Source organism: Mirounga leonina, unplaced genomic scaffold (assembly GCF_011800145.1).
Source record: "Mirounga leonina isolate KUSES-001 unplaced genomic scaffold, KU_Mleo_1.0 Mir_197, whole genome shotgun sequence".
In the NCBI taxonomy this organism is placed as follows: domain Eukaryota; kingdom Metazoa; phylum Chordata; class Mammalia; order Carnivora; family Phocidae; genus Mirounga; species Mirounga leonina.
The window spans coordinates 11,296,484-11,322,606 of NW_023270494.1; the positions used below are offsets into that span (position 1 = coordinate 11,296,484).

The 26,123-nt window shown below is 40.7% G+C and overlaps 1 protein-coding gene across 4 annotated transcripts; it reads right to left on the reverse strand.

Moving 5' to 3' along the window:
* Positions 1-3,452: 3,452 nt before the first annotated feature.
* PRKAR1A (protein kinase cAMP-dependent type I regulatory subunit alpha) lies at positions 3,453-25,839 on the reverse strand. 4 transcript variants are annotated; one of them, XM_035026181.1, is made up of 11 exons: positions 25,646-25,839; positions 22,193-22,375; positions 16,288-16,458; positions 15,384-15,475; positions 15,108-15,169; positions 11,606-11,652; positions 10,522-10,680; positions 9,184-9,244; positions 7,928-8,049; positions 6,343-6,424; positions 3,453-5,992 (listed from the first exon to the last, which is right to left on the reverse strand). In XM_035026181.1, exons 2-11 carry the CDS (start codon positions 22,367-22,369, stop codon positions 5,820-5,822), a joined length of 1,146 nt encoding a protein of 381 aa, XP_034882072.1. In that variant the 5' UTR covers positions 22,370-22,375; positions 25,646-25,839; the 3' UTR covers positions 3,453-5,819. The 4 variants fall into 4 exon arrangements, with proteins under 4 accessions (XP_034882072.1, XP_034882070.1, XP_034882069.1 ...); XM_035026179.1 differs by lacking the exon at positions 25,646-25,839 and adding an exon at positions 25,237-25,397; XM_035026178.1 differs by lacking the exon at positions 25,646-25,839 and adding an exon at positions 23,693-24,893.
* Positions 25,840-26,123: the final 284 nt, after the last annotated feature.

Genomic DNA, 26,123 nt, shown 5'->3' on the forward strand with positions numbered 1-26,123 from the left:
CAAAAAAGGACTTAAATCAAGTTGACTTTTAAGATTTATTTGAGAGCGAGAGAGAGAGAGAGCACACGAGCAGGGGCGGGGAGGGGCAGAGGGAAAGAGAGAAGCAGGCTCCCCGCTGAGCAGGGAGCCAGATGTGGGGCTCCATCCCAGGACCCTGGGGTCACGACCTGAGCCGAAGGCAGCCGCTTAACCCACTGAGCCACCCAGGGGTCCCCTCAAGTTGATGAAGCCTCCCTTAAAAATGGATGCATCAGGGATCCCATCCCCTCAGCCTTCTCTCTACTGACTGCCAACATCAGAGACACCTTTCATGGGAGGCTTTGTTTCTTATTCTGTAATTCGTGTCTGAAAACACAAATCATAGGAATGTATTCATACTATGGAGTGATGAGCCAGTCAACAAGTACAAATGACCGATCTCAGCACATCCACTTCCCCGATAGGGGCCAGAGGCTCACATTCTAGAAGTGGGAGGGGGGGTTCGAAAGAAGTTGTCGGCTGCCAGGTCAGACAGCAGAGAGGTCGTCCAAGCCCTGACAAGTGACACAGGTCTTTCTGACCCACCTGGTACCCCACATCCCTGGCGCATTACGTACCCCTTAGCCTCAGTCTCCGGGACAATAACATCAGGGCCACTCACAAAGCTCTTCCCAGGTGACAGTCAGCAGACAGGTTTCTCAGCCTCCCAAACACACACAGAGAATCCCTAACCTCCAAGGTACACAGAAAAAAATGGTCTCACAAAATCACACAACTTAATGATTTAAACCTACTCCCAAGTGTTCTCTCCACTGTCATACAAAAACCCAACAGTACTTCAATCAGTCTGTGAAGTTAAGTTGGTTTAGAAAAACTCGACCCTTTAGTAGAACCGAATTCCCCCAGAGACTTCATCACCCGCAGGCTCTACCGCTGCTCAGGGCTTCCCACCTCATGAACAGTCTCCTACTTCGAGACACTACTGTCTTTGGTAATTGCACACAGAAGAGTGGCAGAAAAATACTCAGGCAAAGATGTTCAAGGAACAGCACAGAATGGTCTGGGTGTCAAAGCCCTGAGCCTGAGGAAGGTAAGCCACAGCTCCGTCTCAAACCGGCCACTTCTAGGACAATGCGCTGGTTTTCAAATGGACTAAACGCTGTGGTGTATTTTACCAAGAGTAATAGAACGGAGTCTGACCACAATACGTAAAGTACCAAGTTACCTAATTTTTTACTTAAAACACCCCATTATTTTTTCACTAATGCAAAGACTAAAACTCTATCATTTGTCAAAAATACCAGAGAACAAAAGACTCCTTTAACCGTCAGGTTCTTCCAACATGTCCATTTTGGACCACCGTTCATCTTCCCATCACATAAAAATTCTCTTTATAAAAATGTTTCACGTTACTACTGACAATGGAATGAAAAATGAAAAAAAGGAAAGGGAACTGTCAGTACAAAAACTGGTAGGGAAAGGGGTTTGAAGAATTCGGTTTTGCCTGCCCAAAAGCCAGGAGGACAATCTGAGTCTGAAGACTGTAAAAGGTGCAGCTGGTTCTCTCTCTCACTCGTGGTAGTTTTATAAAGTCACCACGGACACCAAATCAGTGGAGACGGAACCATTTGCGCCCGGAGGAAATACAGGGTTGAGGTTCCCGGGAGCCTCTAGTTGCAACATTTTTGTAAATAAATCAATACGTAATCTTGTCTTACGTGTTATGGTGTAGACACCAGAGTAGGCACTGTTAAGAACACTGAACTCATGTGGCCAACATAACTCATGCGCCTTAAAGAAGCTACTTAATACACTTATTTTCTCTACAAGACACACATCACAGCCTCCCCGACCTTAGGAACACTCACCAGCACTTTAGCACTACACTTGGGGGCCATTTTAAGTACTGAAATCACCCAGAGAAAGCACAAAAATGCCGGAGCAGCACCGGAGAGACCGCGAGGCGGACACGGACACGGGAGGGCAGCCGGACAGCCGGGACCACAAGGCAGAGCGGCGCTTCGTTCAAGCCCCGCGGGGCACGCGCACGTCGGGACAATCGAAGCCTTTGCCACTCTGCTCACGTCCGGGAAGGACAGGGAAAGTGCTCCGAGTACTGACTTGGGGGTTACTCATAAATTTTAGCAGGTAGGCAAATTCACAAAATTCGCAAATACAACACCACGAATAACGAGGACCGACTGTTAACGCCTTGGACATTCACCAAGATGATAAAACAAAAGCTCTCCATCTAGTGGTGACTTTGAGAATCACAAAGCTACTTAAGTTAAATTGGCAGAACTTTGCACACAACGAAAAAATTACGGCTCATTGGTTTGAGTTCTAGGTCGACTCAGGATGAAGTCACAGCTCTGAAGTTAATGTTAACAAATTTTAACATTAAATGTATACAACAATACTGATTTCTAAGTGAAAGCGCCACAGGGCTAAAGGGAGAGGTTTAAGACTCGCCCTTTTAGAATCTCCTATCTGCAGCCTTTCCTGACAGCAGTATGATGGCTACTTTGGGGGACACATTAACTGGTGATCTGGCCACTGCCTCTCGATGTTGTTCTAGCCCATCTAGAAACACGCTGCCGGGGCCGAACAAAAATACAAAAAGGTTCAGTTATTAATTTGTGATTGTGCAGATAAAGCAGTATTAAGAAAATGAACATCATGCTACTTCAATTTTAAAATGTCAATATTTAAAAATAAATAAATAATAAAATGTCAATATTTAAGTCATTAAAAAACAAAAGACAATTCCACATGAGCCGGAGTTCTAGAAGGAGAACGAAACTAGAACCAGTACAGTCAGTCCAAGGAAGTTCTCCTATGTTACATTCTGTGGTGACTCTGAACGTTCCCCTTCAGCGGGCTGAGGGAAGGGGCTACTGAATCCGGACAAAGTGCATCGGTTACAAAGCAGCACAAATTAAAGAATGTTCCAGAATACAACACATCTCCAACTTCACTGGATATGAAGGAATTAATACCAATAAACTAATGAGTACAACTTAATCATCTCCGAAATCTGAGGAATATCAGAAATAAGACTTTATGAATGTAAAATACACAGAAGTAAGCACACCTAAATACCCAAAGGCATGTATTAAATTTAAACCAGAGTATGCTGATCCAGAAATGACATTTCCCATGAAGTCTGGGAAAGTTCTAAGACCAGAGATCCAGTCCGTCTTGAATAAAAAGGAACTCTTTTGGCTTTTGATTGAATCTTTTCCTTCCACTACTCAGTAAACAGATCTGCTTCAACTCAATCATGCTTCAAGTAAGGATTTGAGATTCATTCTTTGGAATGGATTGGAAAACACTGAAAACAAACATTATTCTTTCAAAACACTAATCCCATAATTCACTCTCGATTTTCATTCTTGCCCACCAGATTAAAAGCTTCTGGGGGAGAGGGGGAAGAAGACAAGGAAAGGAGAAGGGGAAGAAAAACTGATTCATTTAAGGATTTAAATTATTTAATCTTTTTTTTATTACTTGACCTACTGTTAAGACAATCTATAACAAAAAGAATAGAGTATATTAGCACACACAGTATAATTAGACTAGTAACCAGGAAACGATACAAAATGGTCCTTTGGCCATCTATACTTTCTAGAGCAGTAGATCTCTTAAATTCACTTACCACGCCCAGAAATAATGACTTCCAAAGCCCTGAATATCAACTAAGACAAATTATGCCAATTATGATTTCTCACATATACTCAGATTGCACAAAGAAAAAGCTTTAAATGTGATAATTTTTAAATTGAGACTTAAAATTCCTTAGATTAAAAACTACAAAAGGGAGTAAACAGCAAGCCAAATGACTTAAGAGCAAAACTCATTTAGAAAGCGTTATATGTATCTAAATATACATGAACGTGATTATATACATATATGAAAACTGTGCAAATTTGTGGCATTCTAAATAATTCATTTAAGTACAGTTTTGGCATTTAAACAAAGATCAAATCAGCTTTAAGCTAATAAGAACATAACTTTTATTTTTAATTTTTTAAATAGAAAAAGGTAGCTAAACACAAAATACAGATCAGAAAACCCTCATTTAATATAGATTATTTTGAAAAATAAAAAAAAATTTGTAATAAGGTGGCTATCTCACACTAAAATGTAAATAAAACCTCTTTCCCAGATCTAAACTCCAAACTTAGTAACAACCTAAAAACTGTTCAAATCTATGACACAAATCTAACAAATCTACCGTGACCAATTTAAATTACCTGGGAAAGGGTAGGAGAGGGGATTAATAATCAGAGCCAGTTGCACACAGATGGAAAAATGCTTGCAGTCACTCCCAAATAGAACCCTACATTATATATAAATCACAATGAAAATAAAAGTGCCTAACGTTACAGAACTGTGAAATTTCGTTTAAAAAAAAAAAAAATCAACCATAATACAAATAAACTGTTGGGTATCATTGGTGCACATGGAATAATGTAACATAGAAGGATAAGGCTGGAAAATACTGAAAAACAATTAAGACTCAAAACACAAGTTTACTTTAAAAAAAAACAAAAAAGTTTGCCAGAGAAAATAAATGCTCAACAGAAAAGCAGACCTTTTCAGCAGGACAGCCTTTTAGGCCACTGAAACAGCACAGACAAGCCCGACCCCGCCCCCACCCCACCCCCAATTCTAGCTGACGTAAAAAGAAGGGAAAAAGGTGAAACCAAAGTAAACACTTCTTCCCAAATCTCATGTCCCAAGGAAGTCAGTGGGACAGAGTCCCCAACACTGAGCTTTGTCCCCCTGGTATCTCTCCTTCACCAACATCGCCTCCACTCTTCTACTGGGGACGTCTGTTCCATCTATCCTGTCTACTCCCAGCAAACCCAACCTCCTGCAGGCAGCGTTGCAGCACAGGAGAGAATCCTGGAGCCAAGTGAAGGACGTCGTACATTTAGCCAAAAGCTCTAAGTGAACTACCAAGAGTGTAGACCTCAAATTCTAATTCCCAATTCAGCATCTGGTGATCAATATTTGGCACTAGCTGGATAAATAAAGGTCTAATCAGAACTTCTGAGCTGAGGCAGATGTAGTTAAATCATAACTCAGTATTCGCAGTCTATGATTTGGTTTCAAACTCCAAAGGTGGGTACAGGTAGCCACACCCACACGTTTCAGAATTGGAGGAAACACTACTAAACAAGATACAAACAAAACCAGGCGGATGAGCTTGACAAAAATTCTGGTTAAGAGGGAAGAAAAAAAAAAAAAACAACTCAACAGATCATTATCCATCCAAGAACTAGCAAAAATGGGCATTTTTCCACCCTTAAACTAGTTTAAACACAGGCAGATGTCTTTCTACTATACTAAGATTTTTCTAGATCTGTTTTTCCTAATCCTCAGAGCTTAATGAGAAATCATTTATTCTATAAAGAAACACAGCATATACGGCCACAGTCTAAAATATGCTTATGGTAACTGGAAAATTATGTCACTTAGAAAAACAAATCTTGCACTGTTACACCGTTGCTCTACGGAAATTCACGTGGCGCAGGGCTGCGCCCTCACCAGGAAGCAGGGCACGCACTGCCTAGGTTGAACACTAACACTGCACACAGAGAAGCAGTAACAGCAAAGTCTCCACAGAACTCTTTCTATTTATTTAACTGTGTATGAGCATTCGGTCAATGCTCCAAATTAAAAACGGTGCAATGAAAGCAACTTTTAATATAAACAGACGAGAAGCTGCGGTACCAGCGGCCACGTGGCGCTGCGAACAGGAAGAGAAAGCAGTCTGCAGGGGGGAAGCCCGGACGGGGGGGAGGAGAAAAGGGAGGCACAGGAGGCAGATCTCAGACGGACAGCGACACAAAACTGTTGTACTGCTGGATGTTCCGTTTGAGGATATCTGAGCACGGGCCGAGAACGCGTTCGAATCTGGGCCGGTCCAGCTTCACGCACTTCAGAGGGCCACGAGCCACCACCGTGGCGGCGCGAGGGCGGTTCATCAGGAGTGCGATTTCACCTAGGGAGGGGAGGACACACGAGGCGGGGTGAGCATCGATGGGAAACGCACGCACGGGGGCGCACTTCTGACAGCAACGAGAAAACAAGACTTATTTGTCTTAATAACTCAGTAACTTAGGACAGGCCACACATGTGCATTAAAAAAAAAAAAAACAACTGACAGAAGACAACCAGTAACTTGATTATTAACAGGGTAAAGGCAGGCACTCCAAAATCTCACTCTCTGAGAGCCAAAAAGACTACAATTAAAAAATAAACTTCGGGAGAAAGACAAAAATTAAGAACAACTATGCTATCTCACTGAAAGGCGACTTAAGCTACGTATTTATTTCAAGGAAATCCACATACCAAAATAATCAGAAGGCCCCAGTCTTCCCACTTCAACAAACTCTTCATTTTCTGACCGACGCTGTAGCACAGCAGCTGAACCCTGTAACAGAATCACCAAACGGCAAAACAAATACTTTCAAATCCAGGTGACATTTTAAACATCCAACACAATTTGGACTACTTTGTTAAAAAAAAAAAAAAAAAGGATTTAGCAGTGATTTCAATCCTCCCGTCCATATAAAAGATGACTGAGAAGAGTCACAGCATGAGCATCAAGCCCCATCTACCCAGCAGCCCCCGCTGGGAGGGTCTCCTCATCGCACCGAGGAACCTAGAGGGCTCATACTCAGGTGAGCAAACTGCAGCCAGAGGGCCAGACCCAAGCTCACTGGCGGTTTTTATAAATAGAACGTTACAGGAACAACACACCCATTCACTTATACACTATGTCGCTTTTGCACTATGGCAAGAGCTGAGTCTTTGCAACAGGAACCCTATGGTTCACAAAAGCCTCGATGACTTACCAACTGGCCCTTCAGAGAAAGAGTCCCTCGACTCCTGAACTATCCAATTAGCATCTACTGAGCCACTTTCATAGAAAATCTGCTCTTTGGCTCTGCTTGGCAGGCAAGAGTATGTTCTACACTTCCATGAATTGTGAAGATATAAACCATAGTAACAGTGTTATGCTGAGCAAAATAAGTCAATCAGAGAAAGACATCTATCATATGACCTCACTGATATGAAGAATTCTTAATCTCAGGAAACAAACTGAGGGTTGCTGGAGTGGGGGGTGGGGTGGGAGGGATGGGGTGGCTGGATGATAGACATTGGGGAGGGTATGTGCTATGGTGAGCACTGTGAATTGCGTAAGAGTGTTGAATCACAGACCTGTACCTCTGAAACAAATAATACATTATATGTTTAAAAAAAAAAAGAAAAAAAAGATTATGGAAAACTTTTAGTTTCAGAAACTAAAATTTGGCAAATATAAAAACAAAGAAACATAGTAATGGTTAGAATTTAGTACTTGCTTTTAATCCTTGTTTGCCAAATAGTCCAGATATGATTTTAACAAGGATGGTACAGAACCATTAAGTTATGCTAAATGATTGAGTTTCATTCGGCTTGCATAAGGACTGAGTAGGCCAGAATCTGGCTATTACTTCATGAATAGCCCTTCCAGAATTCTGACTCAAACTCATTTAAAATGTGCTGGCCTGGGCACCTGGGTGGCTCAGTCATAAAGCATCTGCCTTCGGCTCGGGTCATGATCCCAGGGTCCTGGGATGGAGCCCCACATCGGGCTCCCTGCTCAGCGGGGAGTCTGCTTCTCCCTCTCCCTCCGCCCCTCCCCCCTGCTCATTCTCTCTCTCACTCTCTCAAAAAAATCAATAAAATCTTTTAAAAAATTAAAAAATAAATAAAATGTGGTGACCTGGCAGAAAACCAAATGGCACCATTTCAAAGTGAAAGATAATTTTCAAATAAAACGGTCAGGTATTCTTAAAAAAAATCAAACTATGAATCAGAATTAGGCCCTTTTTTCTCTCTTATGCTATACAATTTTTTTTTTAATAGCATCAAACACAGTTGCCTTTACCTCTAAAATAATGAAGAACTCATCTCCTGGCTCTCCCTGCACCACAATCTTCTGCCCATCTTCAAACTGAACGGGTTCCAATGCATCAGCTACCGTGAGACGTTCCCACTTGTCCAGAGATTCTGAAAGGCAAGAATCAAAAGAATTTCTCTACATTAACTATCAGTGCTAAAAATGTCAAAACAAACTATAAAGAGAATCAAATAGCCATGCCCATTCAATATTCTAGTGTTACAGATTAAACATAGCACCTCTCTTCAATTACCTCAAGTCTCAGCAAGATCTTCCTATTATTTACAGATAACCCTTCCTATTATTTACAGATAACCCTTCAGTAGTCCAGTGGCCACGTTAATTATCAACTGCACTCAATGGTAAAGGAGTAAAAAAATGTAATCATTAAGTCTTCCTAATGAACACCATTAATGCAAATCAAACTTACAAGACCCAAAAGTCATAGTGTTACCAACCGTACTATTCCAAAGGTTCATAGAAATAACTTATCTATTTAAATCCTAAGTTGAATTTATTTACAAAACCAACAAGGAGAACCAGACAATAATATTAGTTCCCAAAGGCCAAACTAAAACCCAAGTCACTAAGTAAATGTAATCCTTCCAGAGAAAGGAAAAATGAGGGAAAAAGTCCATTCGCTCTAACAATGGCAGAAGACTATTACTTAAGAATCACCACACCCTTCCTCCCAGGGAAGAACAGGTTGTAACAATATTGTAAGGCCACAAAACAAAATACACACGACTATCTCTGCTTTACTCTAAACTTTACCAAACTTCTAGCACTTTTTCAGAGAAAGCCAGAAAATGACACCTAATCTTTCTACAGAGAAAAGGCATTCTTGGCAACACTCACTGTCCTGAACCAATAAACTCACCAACAGAGCAACAGAGACAGACATCACAGGGGGATGACTACCAATGTCCACTGTCAAAGGAGGACACTTTCAGCCTTTCTGTTTCCCCCAGAGGAATGAGGAACACATAGTTCCAGGAAGCTTTTCTCAGGTCAACCATTTCTAGTTAAGAGGTCTGTCACATACTAGCAAATTAAATACACTGTAAAATTACTTCTAACTTAGTCAAACTTCAACTTTGTATCCCACATGTTTTTAATTACTATTAGCAAAAAAAAAAAGCGAGTTAATAATCAGAGCAGTTTTTATGAAATGCAACAGGTTTTCCTTAACTATCACCAACACTTCAATTTAATGATTCTCTGTGCAATCTTCTAAAACTCACCTAAAATAGAGACTTTACTAAGAAACTCCTCATACATCTTCCGCTTTCTCAGAGTGCTTCCCTATAAATGAAAAAAATAAAAGTCATCTCAAAAATGTGTAATTATCCCATAATGCTGTGGAATAAAAAATACTAAGTGTTAAGTAAACAAAAAGTCAACGCTTGCTGTTGCTTCTTGATACATGATCATTTTTCTTCAGGTCGGCGATGGTAAACCCTCTGTTCAGCTCAATAAAAAGCTGTGTAACTCATTCTTAAAAGTAACACCAAGCTGGGGGACCTGGGTGTCTCACTTAAGAGTCCGACTCCTGATTTTGGTTCAGGTCATGATGTTGGGGTTGTGAGAACGAGCCCCAGGTCAGGCTCTGTGTGCTGGGCATGCAGCCTGCTTGGGATTCTCCCTCTGCTTCTCCCTTCCCCTTCCCACCCCTCCTCAAAAAAAAAACAAAGTATAACACCAGGCATAGGGCAAAGAAGGTGCCTAATACCACCAATTACTGAAATGCTATATAAATACTCAGTTCTCAAAAAAAAAAAAAAAAAAAAACAGCCAAGTTACATGTGTGACTATAGCTGAATACACTTCCAGCCCAGGGTTCTTCCCCACAACCCCAATTCTCCACAGAAGGAAGGAAATAAAGCTGCTACCACTTCTAGACCTCCCACCAAAAACAGTACCATTAGCCCCAAACCTAACCAAGCTGTCTTATCTGTAAGGTTAAATATATCTGAGGGAAGGCGAGAGGGAAACACAGTCCTCTATAATACCCTTGCACGCACATATATACTTATCTATACATACACATCCCCCAAATACAGAAAATATTCAAAGTACATCCAACTGTATATTGTCAAATAGCCAGACAGGCACTGTACAAATTTATGGAAATCATTCAAGATGACTAATGCCATTAGCTGGCACTTAAACATCTAAAGCTACTCTATAAATCTGTCACAAAGTTCTCAAAAAGTCTCACTATATCAGCAGAACGTTCCAATGGTTTTATTATTTTGTTTATTCCTTCAGTGAAAGTGGACATTTGCACTATTTAACCCACTTGCAGTTTAGGGACGTGGATTACTCCTGAATGGCTTTAAGTCACTTAGTGCACTTACGTGTAGCATCTATCAAGCTACCTCAAGTGTAAAGATAAAGTAAGTGAAGATCAGCAAGTGGACAGACTTCCAAACATGAGCTAACCGTTATATACACACCACATTTGTCTCCCATGCTTTCTCTGGCCGGATGTTTGTTCTACAAGATCTGGTGATACTACTCAAACATCAGTTACACAGACTGAAATTCTAAATTGCACTCCAAAAGCCATGCTGTCTCACCATGAGGATTCTTCTATAGCTGTCTCGGTCAATACCCCACAATTTCACGTTCGTCTTTGCCTTGACAGTGGCTGCTCTAGGTGTCCCATAGATCAAAGCAAGTTCCCCAAAGCTCCCTCCTTCCCCAACACTGGTTGCCCATTCACTGTTGACGTAGACCTAAAACACAAATGACAAAGAATCAGTTTTTTCCACATACACAAACATACAACTATTAAAAACCCACCAACCTTTCTAAGGGGGCAGAATCCTGAATTTTGTTTCAAAAAATAGAGTATGTTTTTACAAAGCAGAGCAAAACAGTTGCTGTCTGACATGAGTTAAAAAAACCCAGTGTCTGTGATTTACCCGATTTAATTATAAGAAAAATGTTCCCATAGGGATGATCAGGGCAAAAAGGTAAACAGCATTAACAACCATGTACATTCACAGAGTGTCGTGTCATGTACTATGCTAAGCATCTCCCCTGCAGAAGACACTGAACTGTCTAATAATCCTGGGACAGCAATGCTGTTATTATCCGCATTTCACTTGTAAACAAGACTCACAGAATCAAGAAAGCTACACCAAGTCTCAGAGCTAATGACCACGTAGGACTGAGCCTCTCCCTTCCATCTGTCTTAACACACAGCACACACACACACATGCCTCAACCGTGACTCCAGCAAGATTTAAACCAAGGGGCGCCTGGGTGGCTGTTAGTTGAAACATCTGACTCTTGATTTCTGGTCAGGTCATGATCTCAGGGTTGTGAGACAGAGCTCCGCATCAGGCTCCACACTGGGCATGGAGTCTGCTTAAGATTCTCTCTCTCCCTCTGCCCCTCCTCCTCCTGCCACTCTCAAGCACGCATGCACGCTCTCGCTCAAAAAAAAAAAAAAAAAAAAATTTTAATGTCTAGCTAAAGAAATTGTCTTCAGTAGTTTAAAGTTTCTCTGTGTCATTAAAATATTTAGCAAAAGATGTTGATGGAATCTGACATACAAGGGTTATATAAGCCCTTCAAAAACTCTTTAATAGTAATAAATATCAACACATTAATTTCTACGATTACCAATATATTTTTGCTATCATTAAATCTTACATCCATCTCTCCTTGATCAATCACATAGAAGTTATCCCCTTCATCACCTAAAAGAGAGTAAAAATGTTAGATGTACAACAGAAATTAAAGAAACATATATCAGAACTACCAAATTAATGTAAAATAGTAAATAAATGTATTTATACATTAAAATACATGTTTTTATAAATTGACACAACCTTTCAGGGAAAAAAAGTCCAGCAATATATTTTTAAAGCCATAAAACTGATCACTTTTTTTAGTCATCTCATAGTGAAGAATATCTCTGGGGGGGAAAAAAAAGGCTATATGTGTACAAAGATATTAACTGCTACATCATTTGTAACAACAAAACAAGAAACAACTCAAAGAGTAAGTAACAAAATATCAGACTGTCACTAACCTGGAAAATACATGGATTGTGGAGACCCATAATGAAAATATTCAAGAATAAATTTTACAAGGTGGCGGGGGGGGGGGGGAACCCATATAAGGTTAGATCCATGTCTATATACAGGGCAAAAAGGTTAAGAATCAGGAGAAGTCACAGAACCTTTCAAACAGATGGGCTGTATGATTAAGAATGCAAATGCTTTGCTACTTCCTACTTTATTTTACTTTGTTAGTGTTTAATAATCAATATAAGGGATATATGAAATACATATGGTTCTGAAATCCCACACAACAAACAAAATTAAAATGTAAGAATATTTTTTAAGAGTTACTATAAACAAAACTGTATCAGATACTAGAAAAGTAGTAGTCCTTTAGGGAAAGTGTACCTTTTAGCTCAAAGGATTTTAACTTAAGAAAGAAACAGGATCACTTAGGTTGATCATACAACTTTTACCATTTTGCTGATGTGGTGTATGATGTTGATTGACTTGTGAATTTTGAACCATCCTTGCATCCCCAGAATAAATCCCACCTGATTGTGGTGAATGATCTTTTTAATGGATTGTTGAATGCTAATATTTTGTTTAGGATTTCTGCATCTATGTTCTGAGACTGGCCTGTAGTTCTCTTTTTTTGTGGTGTCTTTGTCTGGTTTTGGTATCAGGATAATGCTGGCCTTATAGCATATATTTGGAAGCTTTTCTTCCTCTTCTATCTTTTGGAATAGTTTGAGGAGGTATGAACTTCACAGGGAATATACCTCAATATAGTAAAGGCCATATACGAAAACCCACAGCTAAGCTAACATATTCAATGGTGAAAAACTGAAAGCTTTCCCTCTAAGGTTAGGAACAAGACAAGGATGTCTACTCTCACCACTTTTATTCAACATAGTACCGGAAGTCCTAGCCACAGCAATCAGACAAAAAGAAATGAGACATCCATATTGATAAAGAAGTTTAAACTGTCACTATTTGCAGATGACACAATATTATACATAGAAAATCCTAAAGATTCCAACAAAAAACTATTAGAAGTAATAAATGAATTCAGTAAAGTGGCAGGATACAAAATAAAAGCCAGAAATAAATAGCATTTCTATACACTAATAACAAAGCAGGAAGAGAAATTTAAAAAACACTATTTACAATTGCACCAATAAAGAATAAAATACAAGGAATAAATCAAAGAGGTGATAGATCTGTACTCCAAAACTATAAAACACTAATGAATGAAATTGAAGATGACAAAAACAAATGGAAAGATATTTCATGTTCACAGACTGAAAGAGTTAATGTTGTTAAACTGTCCCTACTACCCAAGGCAATCTATAGCCTCAATACAATGCCTATCAAAATACCAACAGCATTTTTCACAAAACTAGAACAAATAATACTAAAATTTGTATGGAACCACAGAAGACCCCAAATAACCAAAGCAATCCTGAGAAAGAATAACAAAGCTGGACGTATCACAATACCAGATAGATTCTGAGATATACTACAAAGCTGAAGTGATCCAAACGGTACGGTACAGAAAATGGATTCTTCTGTTCTATCAATGGAACAGAAGAGAGAACCCAGAAAAAAACCTGCAAGTATATGGTCAATTAACCTATGACAAAAGAAGCAAGAATATATACTGAGGAAAAGACAGGTTCTTCAACAAATGGTGCTGGGAAAACAGGACATCTACAGGGAAAAGAATGAAACTGGACCACTTTCTTACACCATACACAAATATAAACACAAAACGGATTAAAGACCTAAATGTGAGACCTGAAACCATAAAAATCCTGTAAAAGAACAAGGCAGTAATTTCTCTAACACTGGCTACAGCAAAATTTTTCTAGATATGTCTCCTAAAGCAGGGGACTACATCAAAATAAAAAGTTTCTGCACAGCAAAGGAAGCCATTAACAAAAAAACAATCTACTGAATAGGAGAAGATATGTGCAAATCATATATCCAATAAGGGGTTAATATCTGAAATATATTAAGAACTTATACAACTCAACACCAAAAAAACATAATCTGATTAAAAAATGGGGCAGGGGATCGGAATAGACATTTTTCCAAAGACATATACATGACCAACAGGCACATGAAAAGATGTTCATCATCACTAATCATCAGAGAAATACAAATCGAAACCACAATGAGATATCACCTAACACCAGTTATAATAGCTAAAATCAAAATAACAAGAAACACAAAGTGCTGGCAAGGATGCAGAGAGAAAGGAATCCTCATCGCACTGTTGGTGGGAATGTAAACTGGCGCAGCCACTGTGGAAAAACGTATGTAAGTTTCTCAAAAAATTAAAAATAGAACTACCATATGATCCAATGGTCCACTATCGGGTATTAACCAGAAAAAAATGAAAACACTAATTTGAAAAGACATATGCACCCCTGTGTTTACTGTAGCACTGTTTACAATAGCCAAGATATGGAAGTAACCAAAGTGGCCATCAACAGATGAATGGATGAGGAAAACTTGGTGTACATACACAATGGAATATTACACAGCCATAAAAAGGACGAGATGGTGCCATGTGAAACAACATGGATGGACCCAAAAGGTATTATGCTAAGTGAACTAAGTCAGACTGTGAGAAGGACAAATATCGTATGATTCCACTCATAAGTGGAATCTAAAAAAAAAGAAAAGCAAAACCACACACACACAAATGAATAAACAATCGAAAAGCAGAATCAGACCTATAAATACAGAGAACAAACTGATGGTTGCCAGAAGGGAAAGGAGGTGGGAAGGTGGGCAAAATGAGTGAAGGGGAGTGGGAGGTACAGGCTTCTAGTTACAGAATGAATGAATCATAGGAATAAAAGACACAGCATAAGGAATACAACCAACAATACTGTAATAGCGATAAAGGAACAGATGATACTACAAATATGGTGAACACAGCATAATGTACAAATTTGTCAAACCACTAAGTTGCACACCTGAAACTAACATAACATTGTTTGTCAACTATACTCAAATAGGAAAATCCAATCATATTATAACAGAAGAAAATGGTAGACTGCAAGAGGAAAACAAACTTCAATAAAGAAATCCTACATTCCCACAGTACTACAGGACCCAGAGGCAGCAGCCTTTACCTTGCTGAATAACCGTCTCTCCAGCAATAAAGGAAACCGGAAACATGGCATCAAAAATATCACTGCAAGAGACAGAAGGCCTTGAGTTACATCTCATCTGCGTCTTCTGTGGATTTCAAACATTAACTTTAGACTTAAAGCTCCCAGATTTTCAGCCTGGACTGTCCACAGGTGAACAATTAATTATTAAGAGTCTTAAAACTTGCAACAATGATGAAACTAGTTTGGGGCCACAACTGTAGTGAAATAACAGTGTAACAAAGAACCTGTACCTACCTTCTCTCATTATCGTCAAGATGTGAAAAGAGCACATTCTTTTCAATGGCTTTGGCCAAAGCAGCCATAGTCTTATAATCTTTTGGTATAACCTAGAAAAGAATAGAAGGTCCAATAACAAGTCCATAAACGAAAAGCAGATCATGTTTGAACATGCATTTCAATTAAATGTCTAGATAGATTACGGTATTTAAACAAGACTGCTTTGTGTTACGTATTTAACACAACACACTTGTAATATCTTTGATATACAAAGTACTCAATAAATACTGGCTAATTAATCCCCTTGCCTACAACCAAGCCTGTATTTAAAGGCTGGTATTTGGTTTCCAGTCAACAACTAAAGAAACAAACCATCAACACCTTAAGTAAGGTCATTATTCTGAGGCAAAACTAAGCATTTTATGATAATTAGTCATTTTTTAAACTGTGATTATGTACTACTAACTTTGTCACAAGCCTCTTGCCAGGACAATTCTCTTCCCCCTTTGGTCTAATAGCATAACTCAAAATGGCAGGCTAACTCTAAGGAAGAGTCAAAAGGATGAAGCTTATAGGATAAAAGGTTAAAAGTCACAACATGAATTCTAGGATGTCAAAAAACCAACCATGATTCAAAAGAAAAAAAGAGTACTGTCTGCTTCTTCTACTGTGACGCAACATGGAAAGGAAACCCCCTCCAAATACATTCACTATTTTACAATCACTGTTAGTTATTTCCTCTCATGGCATCTTATTACAGCAAACCTGTTTCTCCAGTACCCAAGACCCGTACAGGATGAAGTACAATCCATCCTGTCAGTGTTTTACTCTGCAAAATCGTACATGCACTCATCAACAGAGGCCGGCTGACTACCACATGAGTCCTGAATACATTGCCCCAATGCGTAGGTGACAAGACTACCTTTCTAACATATGATGCAGCATCTTCCTCCGTGTAGACTTCAGCACTGATAGCACCTCGTCGCCTCCGGCCCTTAACCACTGGGTTGGGGGGAGGAGGAGAGATTTCATCCTCCCTCGAATCTGCACGGGAACTTGCTTTCTGCAGATTCTGAATCTGTTTTGCCTCCTCCTGAAAAAAATTATCATTTTATAAAATGAGATCCTTCAGGATATAAATTTGGTATGCTCATATCCCAGTGAAAACCAATCTCCATCACTTCAAAACTCTTCCTCTATTACCAATGTGAAAGGGGGAAATGCCAATTCCAAATGCAAAAAAAAGGAGTCAAGTTTGAAAAGAAATACTCTGAAAGGACTATAATGTTTCCTCAGACAATAACAGATACTATACTTATTAATGAGCAAAAGCTATTAATACAGACACAACCCACAAATGAAAAATTCGATACTTGTTATGGTAATACATTGACAACAATGCTATGTAATGCACACAACAGTAGTAAAACTGCAAAACAAAATCCTGGGGTTTTTGTATGCTACTAGAGATAGCATGAAGACCCCCCCCACACACACACATACACATATCAAAAGAATGTTACCTAGAAATAATCACGCAGGTACAGCAAAGCAATACACAAATGTCTAGGTTACCGTATTATTTCATTAATTCAGTAAGTATCTCTAGATCTGCCATGTCAAGTCTGTGCTAGGAAAAGACAGTGTCAAAACTAACAGGAAAGGGTCCTAAGCCTGTGGAATTCATATTCTAGCTGGAGTCTCAGACAGAAACAAATAACAAAATGATGTGATGGTAACCAAGAATTTAAATAAGATCAGATCTAACGGGGCGCCTGGGTGGCTCAGTCGTTAAGCGTCTGCCTTCGGCTCAGGTCATGATCCCAGGGTCCTGGGATCGAGCCCCGCATCAGGCTCCCTGCTCCGTGGGGAGCCTGCTTCTCCCTCTCCCACTGCCCCCGCTTGTGTTCCCTCTCTCGCTCTGTCTCTCTCTGTCAAATAAATAAAATCTTAAGATCAGATCTAAAAATACTTCTCCCAGCAGAGCTAGAAGCCTTCTTTATTATCAGGGTTTACGCCAAAATTAAAACCAAGAAAGTTTACTTGTTTGTAAAAACTCATTAAACCAATTCATATAAAAACTGAAATAAACTCTTTAACATTCTTATTTTTCAGATCCAGGGCTTAGAAAGAAATTCCTCTTAGCTCTGCAGTAAAGAATGAGTTATTATGCCTGATATAAATAAGAATGTGTTCTCTACAACACTCATATTCATTTGACTCATTCCCCAGTATTTTTCTAAACCATCTTTCAAATTCTAAATGAACTCATTAGGATTCACTGATAATTTCAGAAAATTTTTTGATAAAAAAGAAATTTTAAATTTCTTTCTAATTAAAAGAAGGGGTGCCTGGGTGCTCAGTCAGGTTAAGCGTCAGACTCTTGGTATTGGCTCTGGTCATGATCTCCAGGTTGTGAGGTCGAGCCCCTCATGTGGGCTCCCTGCTCAGCCACAAGTTTGGTTCCCTCTACCCCTCCCCTGGTTTGCGCGCTCTCTCTCTCTCTAATAGTCTTTAAAAAAAAACTTAATAAAAAAAGAAATTAAAGAGATGCCTACTTTTTCTCCTGCATGGTACTTAGCCCTGCTTTTGGCATTAAGACAAATAAAAGAACTTATAAATGCAGCAACAAAGTCTAGGAGGATAACCATTAAGGTATTAACGATGTTAATTTCTATTAGTAGAATCATGCCTGATTTTTTTTCTTTTCTGGAGGGAAGGTTTGGATTTATTTTTCTCATTTCTCTGGATTTTCTAATTTACAAATTAAGAAAAAGAAACCACAACAAAAAAATATAATAAAAACAATTCTAATATAATTTGTCTACTTAATTACAAATGCATTTACTTTTTTAAAAAAGATATTTTATTTATTTATTTGATAGAGATGGTGTGCCCAAAAGAGGGGGGCAGGCAGAGGGAGAGGGAGAAGCAGGCTCTCCACTGATGAGGAAGCCCAATGCAGGACTCGATCCCAGGACCCTGGGATCATGACCTGAGCCGAAGGCACTTAACCAACTGAGCCACCCAGGCACCAGGAACCCCTGCATTTACTTCTTGATCAAATAATCCAGTAATTCTACTTCTGGAAATTTATTCCAAGATATGCATATATGGGATCTAACATACAAAACTTTGTGATATATACAAAATTATTCATTGTATCATTGTTTATAATAGTAAAACAATGGAAACATAATGATCCTCAGTGGAGTGATTAAATAAATTAAGAGTCTTTCCATACAATGGAATGCCATGCACCTGCTGGAAAATAAGAAGCTCTTTTATAATTGAATCTGTAGGTAAATGCCTTTATATTATCTGTGGAAAACTGGCTGCATTCAAGGAAGACAATGGAGTGGGAGACTTTTAAAAATATTTTATACATTATTACTTAATAATGTATAATTTTTACATATATAAAATGCCTTATATATTATATGCTATGTTAACCACATATTTACATAGGAAATGCAGTATATTTCATATATTTCATTATATTTTATTGTCATACCCTTTTGTACCTGTAAAATTATGAACCATGTGCAAATATGTAACCAATATTTTTTTTTTTAAGATTTCATTTATTTATTTGAGAGAGAGAATGAGATAGAGAGAGAGAGCATGAGAGGGGGGAGGGTCAGAGAGAGAAGCTGACTCCCTGCTGAGCAGGGAGCCCGACGTGGGACTCGATCCCGGGACTCCAGGATCATGACCTGAGCCGAAGGCAGTCGCTTAACCAACTGAGCCACCCAGGCGCCCTGTAACCAATATTTTAAAAATACATTTTTCAGAAAACTTACTTCATTTTCCTTCTGGTAATTCCAATAACCAGTAAGGTTTTCCTATTTCATACTAACACAGAATTATAAAACTCAAGTCTCCCCAAATTTAGTTTAAGACCATAAGTAAAACACATTCTACCCCCAAAATCAGTCATTGGCATTTCGTAAAAATTTCATGAAAAATTACACAAATAACATCCCATTTGGAACTACATCTAAATGAGTTTTTAAGATAATTTTCAAGTACTAAAAGCATGTTGATTTTTAACAGTTTCATGGATTCTCTTTAAACAGCAATCAAATACAACCTAATCTTGACCACTCAGAGCCATTAACAGAGATCACATTCTAGTACAGATTATGATACATTTTTATATCCTTTTTCTTGCTGTCATTCTGCTGTCACTCTCTTCCCTCTTCAGTTGTCCCATTTATTAAAACAAAAGCAAAAAAAAAAACCCAAACAAACCCTCCTGGTCTACTTACTGGCTACCAGCACTCCTTCCGTTCTGGAATTCTAAGTTCACACCGCCCCGGCCAATCACTTACCATGTTCTCAACAATCACCTGTTCCCTCCCTGCCCTTGCCATTCCACTCGTCCCTGTAGGTGAAATAAACTTCCAACCAAATGGACTTGAGGCTTGGCCACAGGACTTGCCTTGGCCATGGAATGTAAGCGGACATGCCATACTGTGTCCACTCTTCTGGTCTGCCCCCCAAGCTTCTGGTCCTTCCCTGCCTTGACAACAGCGTGCTTTATATATAGTGACTGCTCCTTCCACTCAGCCCCGGAACAAGACCTGTGGAGTCAAGAAGGCAGGATGGGCGGAGCCCAGAAGAGCTGCACATGATAGAGAAATAAGGTCTTTTGTAGTGAGCCACTGAAATTGGGGGGGTTGTATGCTGCCACAACAAAATCTAACTAGTACATTGCAAGACCACAGCCACATTACTTCATTTCTTAGTTTTACCTGCTACCTCTTACAACGGTGATAATCACCTACCTCACACATTTGAAATAATGAGTATGTGTGTATACAAAGTGCTTCAGACAGTATCCAGCACACAGGAGACAATGGACACAGCTATTAAAATTCCTCCACCAGACAGGCAAGGTACTAATAAATATATGCAGAAATGAGGACTTAAATTCCAGGAGACAGGCTGAAGCAAAATGCAGACGCTTTCAATGGACCAACTGTGACTTTTTTGGCACATTTCTTATTGAGTAGCTGAGGGTACCCGAAACATGACCCATGGTTAACACAGGAAAGGAGATGACAAGAACGTGATTGTATCTTTTCAGACATATAAACCTAACACCTAACGTACAGAACAATGATCCACTGAAAAGTTGAAAATTTGGTTGCTTGAAAGCCCAGATACCTATATTCAACCCTAGCTAAAGGAATGTATGCAAGTGAATCAAGACCCTTGAGTTACAGGAAAGAGTAGGTTAAGCTATGACTTTTGTTAAGAGGTAGAGAAGCCAAACAAAACACATTAAATCTAGAAATCCCACGTGCAAAAAAAACTATGTGAATAATGATTTCTTGCTTTCCCTGTTGGTTAGTGCTTAAACAGTGCTACAGTAAGCCCAGGCTTTGAACCCAGCACCACACATTCAACACTCCCTATAAAGAGACACACACTTAATGTCTCATCAACTTCATTCCCTCATCTGATGGTTTCTGTTGATGTCCGAAGCAAAGAGGGATCACCTTACAGTGACCCATTTCAGAACCAGATCTCCAGGAACGCACTTTATTTCAAAACAAGGAAGGCCCACGGCAGTCTGGCTCTACAGGATTTCACAAACTATTTGCAAATTGCTTAAAAAGGAGAAAACCAGACTTTCTACCACAATTCTAAGACAGCAAGGCTACTTTCATGGGGGCTGGATAGTTGTTTTTTGTTGTTGTTTTTAATTATTTTAATCATAGTACTAAACACCAATTTTAACAAACAGCTTTTCAAGAAAACAGTAGGAAATGTCTGATCATTGTGCTAACCAAACATTTTTTAAATCCTAGTATAAACAGATTCTTTTAGTAATAAAGTATGCTACTTAAAAGATTTTCCAAACAAATGGGATGTATTACAAATATTTCTATTATGTAACTAGATAATTAATGATCATATACCCAAGAAATGCCTCCCAATTGGTTCATAATCATTATGAACCACATCAAACTTCAATACACATAAGAAAACCTGTAAATTCATCTCGTTGATTTACAAAAACAAATCAAAGTACTCAAAACATTTAATGTTCCAGACTTTCTCATTCATCATTTCTTAAGGGAAGTGAATTGAAGCATTGTCCTTGACTATCTTTTTGCTTAGAAAAGCATACACCATATGCTTAGGTCACAGTAACATACACACAATGAGGATGAACAAAGAATAAAAACCTAATGAATTAATTTTTTTTTCAAGAGGAAACACGTCCTGACTGAAACTGTAAATAAAGTAAAATTCTGACAACCACCAACCTGAGTTAGTATCTCCGCTTTATAGTGGACTCATCTGAGATATATTAGTATCTGTACTAATATGGACATCTCTAATTCAGAACTTCTGATAGATCACTCAGAAGCTAGACTCAAATGCTTTACTACATTGGTTTTAAAAGGTGAGATAAGGTTTATCAAGTTTACTTGTTTTGCTGAGGAAGACGAAAGCATTAACTGCTTTCAAGTACTGAAGGATTTCTCTTGTCATACAACTGCTACTTCTGATCAACCATATCTAATTAGTTAATCATTTTTATGGATTAAAATAGTTACAAGGAACTATGTGTAGAAGCCCTCTGTTACCCAACTAAACTTAGCATATGAGTTTGTTTTCTGATAAATTCTCCTGATGACAAAGTTAAAAATTACTATAAATGCCTTCACTGCATTTCTTTTTTGAAATTCTGTTTTAGATCTCCTATTCGGTCAGAATTCCCTTTCTTCCAAATGGTACAAATTAGCGACATTCGACAGCATTACACTTAACAACGGTCAGGGTCATCTCCTCCCCACATTTATCTTTACCTTCTCCAGCCTCTCGAAGTATTCCCTGAGGAATGCCATGGGTCTCTCGGGTCGAGCGGTGCACAACTGCACAATAGAATCCTTGAGCAGCGCCTGAATGTTGTGCTTCTGGACATAGAGCTCGCATTCCCGGAGGCTGCGCTCCTCCTCACTGGTGGCAGTGCTGCCAGACGCCATGGTTGTCTACGAGGAAGAAACCACACGTATGCTTCTGGAAACTATAAAGAGCAAATGCCAATTTGGCCTTTCACTTAATAAATTCATCAGGCAACTGATTCACAAGGGGTTTTTTTCCCTAGGCAGATTTTTTTTTTCAGACAGGGAAGTGGGGGCTCAGAAATAAAATATGTAGGAAAATAGCATTCTCCCAAAGAAGTGTTTCATTTAGGTTCTGCACACAGCAACAGTAAAAGGCAAGAACCTGACCTCCTGGGAGGAAGTATGAGCCACTATCCCCTGCAGAGGCGAAATGCTGAGGAGTCAGGCCCTTAAGGGAATTTCATTCAGTTCTCCCCCTGCAAAATAAATCATGATGACGTGGGAAGTGTGTAAATGGTAAACAGGACCGAGAATTACAAGGGCACACAAGCTGGCTCTAAGTGAAAGCAAGTAAGCACAATGAAGAACATCTGACATTCCCTATACGTAACTCCTATCCTGGGGGAGTGACCTACTGTCACCCAGCAAACCACTGGAGCAAAGGATCTGATCAGCCAACTACTAGCGTAATCAAAAAATTTAAAAACACGAAAGGAACCCCAAATGACTTTTAAAAGCAGCCTTTTGTTCCAGACTCTTCTATAAAATTCCAGCCCTAAGTAACAGCACACCAACACACTGGTAAGAGAAAAAAATCCTTAACAGAAAAAAATAAATAAATGAAAACAAAACAAACAAAAAAACCTTACCAAGTAAATCATAAAAGATTTGGACAGGTAAATGTCAAAACATTTCTTCAGCTGGATAGAAAAATGCTAAAACAGGTTAAATTTTAAACTTACATGAAGATTCAATAGATAAATTGCATTTAATCAATTTTAGAGGATTCAAACTACCTTGATGTAAAATAAGTAGAAATATAATAGTGAGCAGCTGACTTTACCTCGGAATTAAAGGCTTAATAATTTAACAAGTCATAAATTATTTTCCTTCCAACTTCTAATTATTAAAAGCAATTAAGATTAGAAAATAAAAGTGAGGTCCTCTCCCCTCCCCAACTGAATTCAATACAAATCAATCTTTTCCAAAGATAATGCACTCAAAATCAGAGATGGAATTGTAAATTTGAAAGAAAAAAGAAATACCAGAGTCAAAAGCCAAAGTGTTACACTGTTACTCATTCTGTTTTGACAACTTCCATGATAAAGGTCAATAACAGACTAACAGACCATGAGAAAGTTTGTAGCTCCCTGACAAGCACATAAATTAAAAGCCACAGAAAAAGAATCATGCTACTTCAGAAATATACAACCCAAAAAAAAAAAAAAAAAGTTCATTTACTTTGGATTTGTAACAGCCACTTTTCCAGGTCAGACAATCATATGAACTGATAATCCACTTCAGTATAATTTTCTGCATTTCAAAAAATACCAAAGGCCACCAAGAACAACGATAAATCAGATCTTTTACGTTTCAAAATATTCAGACATATTTCGGGAATACCAGTACATGTATTCAACTGATCAGAGAAATCATTCAAAGATCAGGTCTTCAGCTGGGAGAAAGGAGAGAACTGTGTCTAAGAAGTGAAACTGGCTCTTTGTTTGCCAACAAAATAATGCATTAAAAAGAACACACTGGTGTTTTTAAGGCAGCACATTAACAAAAATGCCCCAAGATTAACGCGGTCATCATGAGAACCCCTTAATCCGAACTTAACATGGTGTCTTAGTATTTTTAATCGAATATACCTAGATTAACTCCGTACTTGTTCTTAAAACTAAAGAGCCCAACAATTTGGCTTCTACCCCCACCCAAAAAATTATTTAACTACTTTGAAACTTCCACTGCATTGTATACTCATAAGGAAACACTCAGATTTTTTTTCTTTTGTAAATTCAGTTGTGATAAAAAAAAAAAAATTCAATTTCAAACGGATGACACGCGAGGAAATACTTAACACACTTTTGAGAAACGTGCTGATTCAGACCGCAGCCCCTCAGACCAGCCAGGAACACCTCCTTCGGGTGATCCCGAGCAAGTGCTCGCTTTTCTTTCCTGTTAGAAAGACCGAGCTCTTGAGAATCAAAGTAGTTGTCTGGTATCACACCTGCACTGCGCTGCAGGGGTTAATAGGTACCACGTACTTATTTTCGAGAGAAGGACAAGAGAGTGCCCTTCACTTCACTCATGCCACAGTCATGGCCACAAAATGAAGAAGGGAGGCCTCTCCTCCCTTCATCCTACTCTAGTCGGAAGGCCACAATGGTGGCGAAAAGACGGAGGGGGGGGCGGGGATCGGGAAAGGGGAGGTGAAAAGGGACAAAAAAATTTAGGAGCCAGGCTAAAATCACGGGGGTGGGGGTGGAATCCCACGAAGGAGAGGGAAAGCCACTGCTGGAGATGACAAGGAAATACTAGAAAGAAAAACGACGACAACTGCCGAGTCTCAAAACCAGCCAGAAAAGCTGGGGAAAACGATGGCGGATTCCAGTAAAATCGAACTGATGTCCTTCAGGAAATGGGGGAGGGCGAGCGAAAAGGCCGCGGCGCGCGGGTGCGGAGGCGGCAGGGGCGCGACGGCCGCGGAGGGCCGGGGACCGGGGCGCCGCGGAGCGCGCACGGCCGGGGCGGCCGGCGAGCCCGGCACGGGAGCAGCCCCGGCGGCCTGGGGGCCTCGGAGCCGCAGACTCTGGGCCGGGGGCGCGGCCCGGGGCGTGAGGCCTGCGGGGAGGCGCCCGCCGGGGCCGGGGAGGGGCAGGGGGTGCGGCCGTCCCCCAGCAGGTCGCTCCCCGTGACGCCATCTTGGATCGGTCCAGCGCCCGCAAACGGGCGGCGGGGCGGCGAAGCCGGGCGCGGCGGGGCTCCCCACCGACCCCACTCACCTAGGGACGGGCGGCGGCGGACACGGGGCAGCGGGTGCGAGGCCGCGGCTAGCTGAGCTCTCCCGGCGCTTCCCTCCCAGCCCGGCTCTACTCCGCGATAGCGGCTCCGCGGCGGCTCCACCGGAAACGTCCCGGCCACAACCAATCAGCGCTCGGCTGCTGACGTCAATGCGCCTCGCTCTGGCCAGAGCCGTCGCCTTGGCAACCTTAAAGGCACTGCGGCCCGGGTTCCCCTTCCGCCCCTCCCTGAAGGACCCTCGCCCCTCCACGCCCTAGAATCGCTCTGCCGCTCTTCTTTGCATCTAGCCTCGTCCCTTGTTTGCAGGCCTTCCTTCTCGCCCGCCTTTTATCCTTTCCCCACTCTCTCCAGCCCGGCGCTCCCCTCCTTCCGTTCACCTGCCCCCCTTACCTGTTCCTCCCTGGACGCCGTAGGTCCTCTTTACTCTTCCTTCTGCTCTTCGCCCCTTCTCGGTGCGGCTTTCAGGAGCTCCCCTCCCTCCGCGGTCCCTCGCCTCCACTCCTCATTCAGCCCCACTCTCACTCCGGCCTCCCTCGCCGCCTCTGCCTTGGCTCCCCCCCTTTCGAACCCCCACCCCCCTAGCCGGGCCGACCCACGTGGGGCGTCTCGGATGACAGGTGGGCGACTCCGCCCCGTGGCCCCTGCAGGGGGAGGACGCGGGGCCGGGGCGGGGAGATTCCTGCTGTCTCCAGGCCCCGGAGGACGCGGCGGCCCCGGCGGATCTGCCGCAGCTGCGCCGCGGGCCGAGCGCGGGCGAGTGCCCAGGATGCGCACGCCCGGCAGTGCATCCTGTGTCCGGCCTTCTCCTCGCCGGCCTCCGGGCTCAGGCCCGCCATCCGGTCCAGGAAGTCCGAGCCTTGCCAAGCGT

Bases quoted from the DNA above. Each gene is read 5' to 3' on its own strand.
- PRKAR1A (XM_035026178.1), bottom strand. From the start codon at position 23,770: ATGCAGAAAATTATACTGAAGTGGATTATCAGTTCATATGATTGTCTG. The intron at 15,170-15,383 runs GTAGGTACAGGT...TGTCTCTTGCAG, and splicing joins CTTGACGATAATGAGAGAAG to TGATATTTTTGATGCCATGT. The intron at 6,425-7,927 runs GTAAAGGCAACT...ATTCTGTTACAG, and splicing joins AGTTCTTCATTATTTTAGAG to GGTTCAGCTGCTGTGCTACA.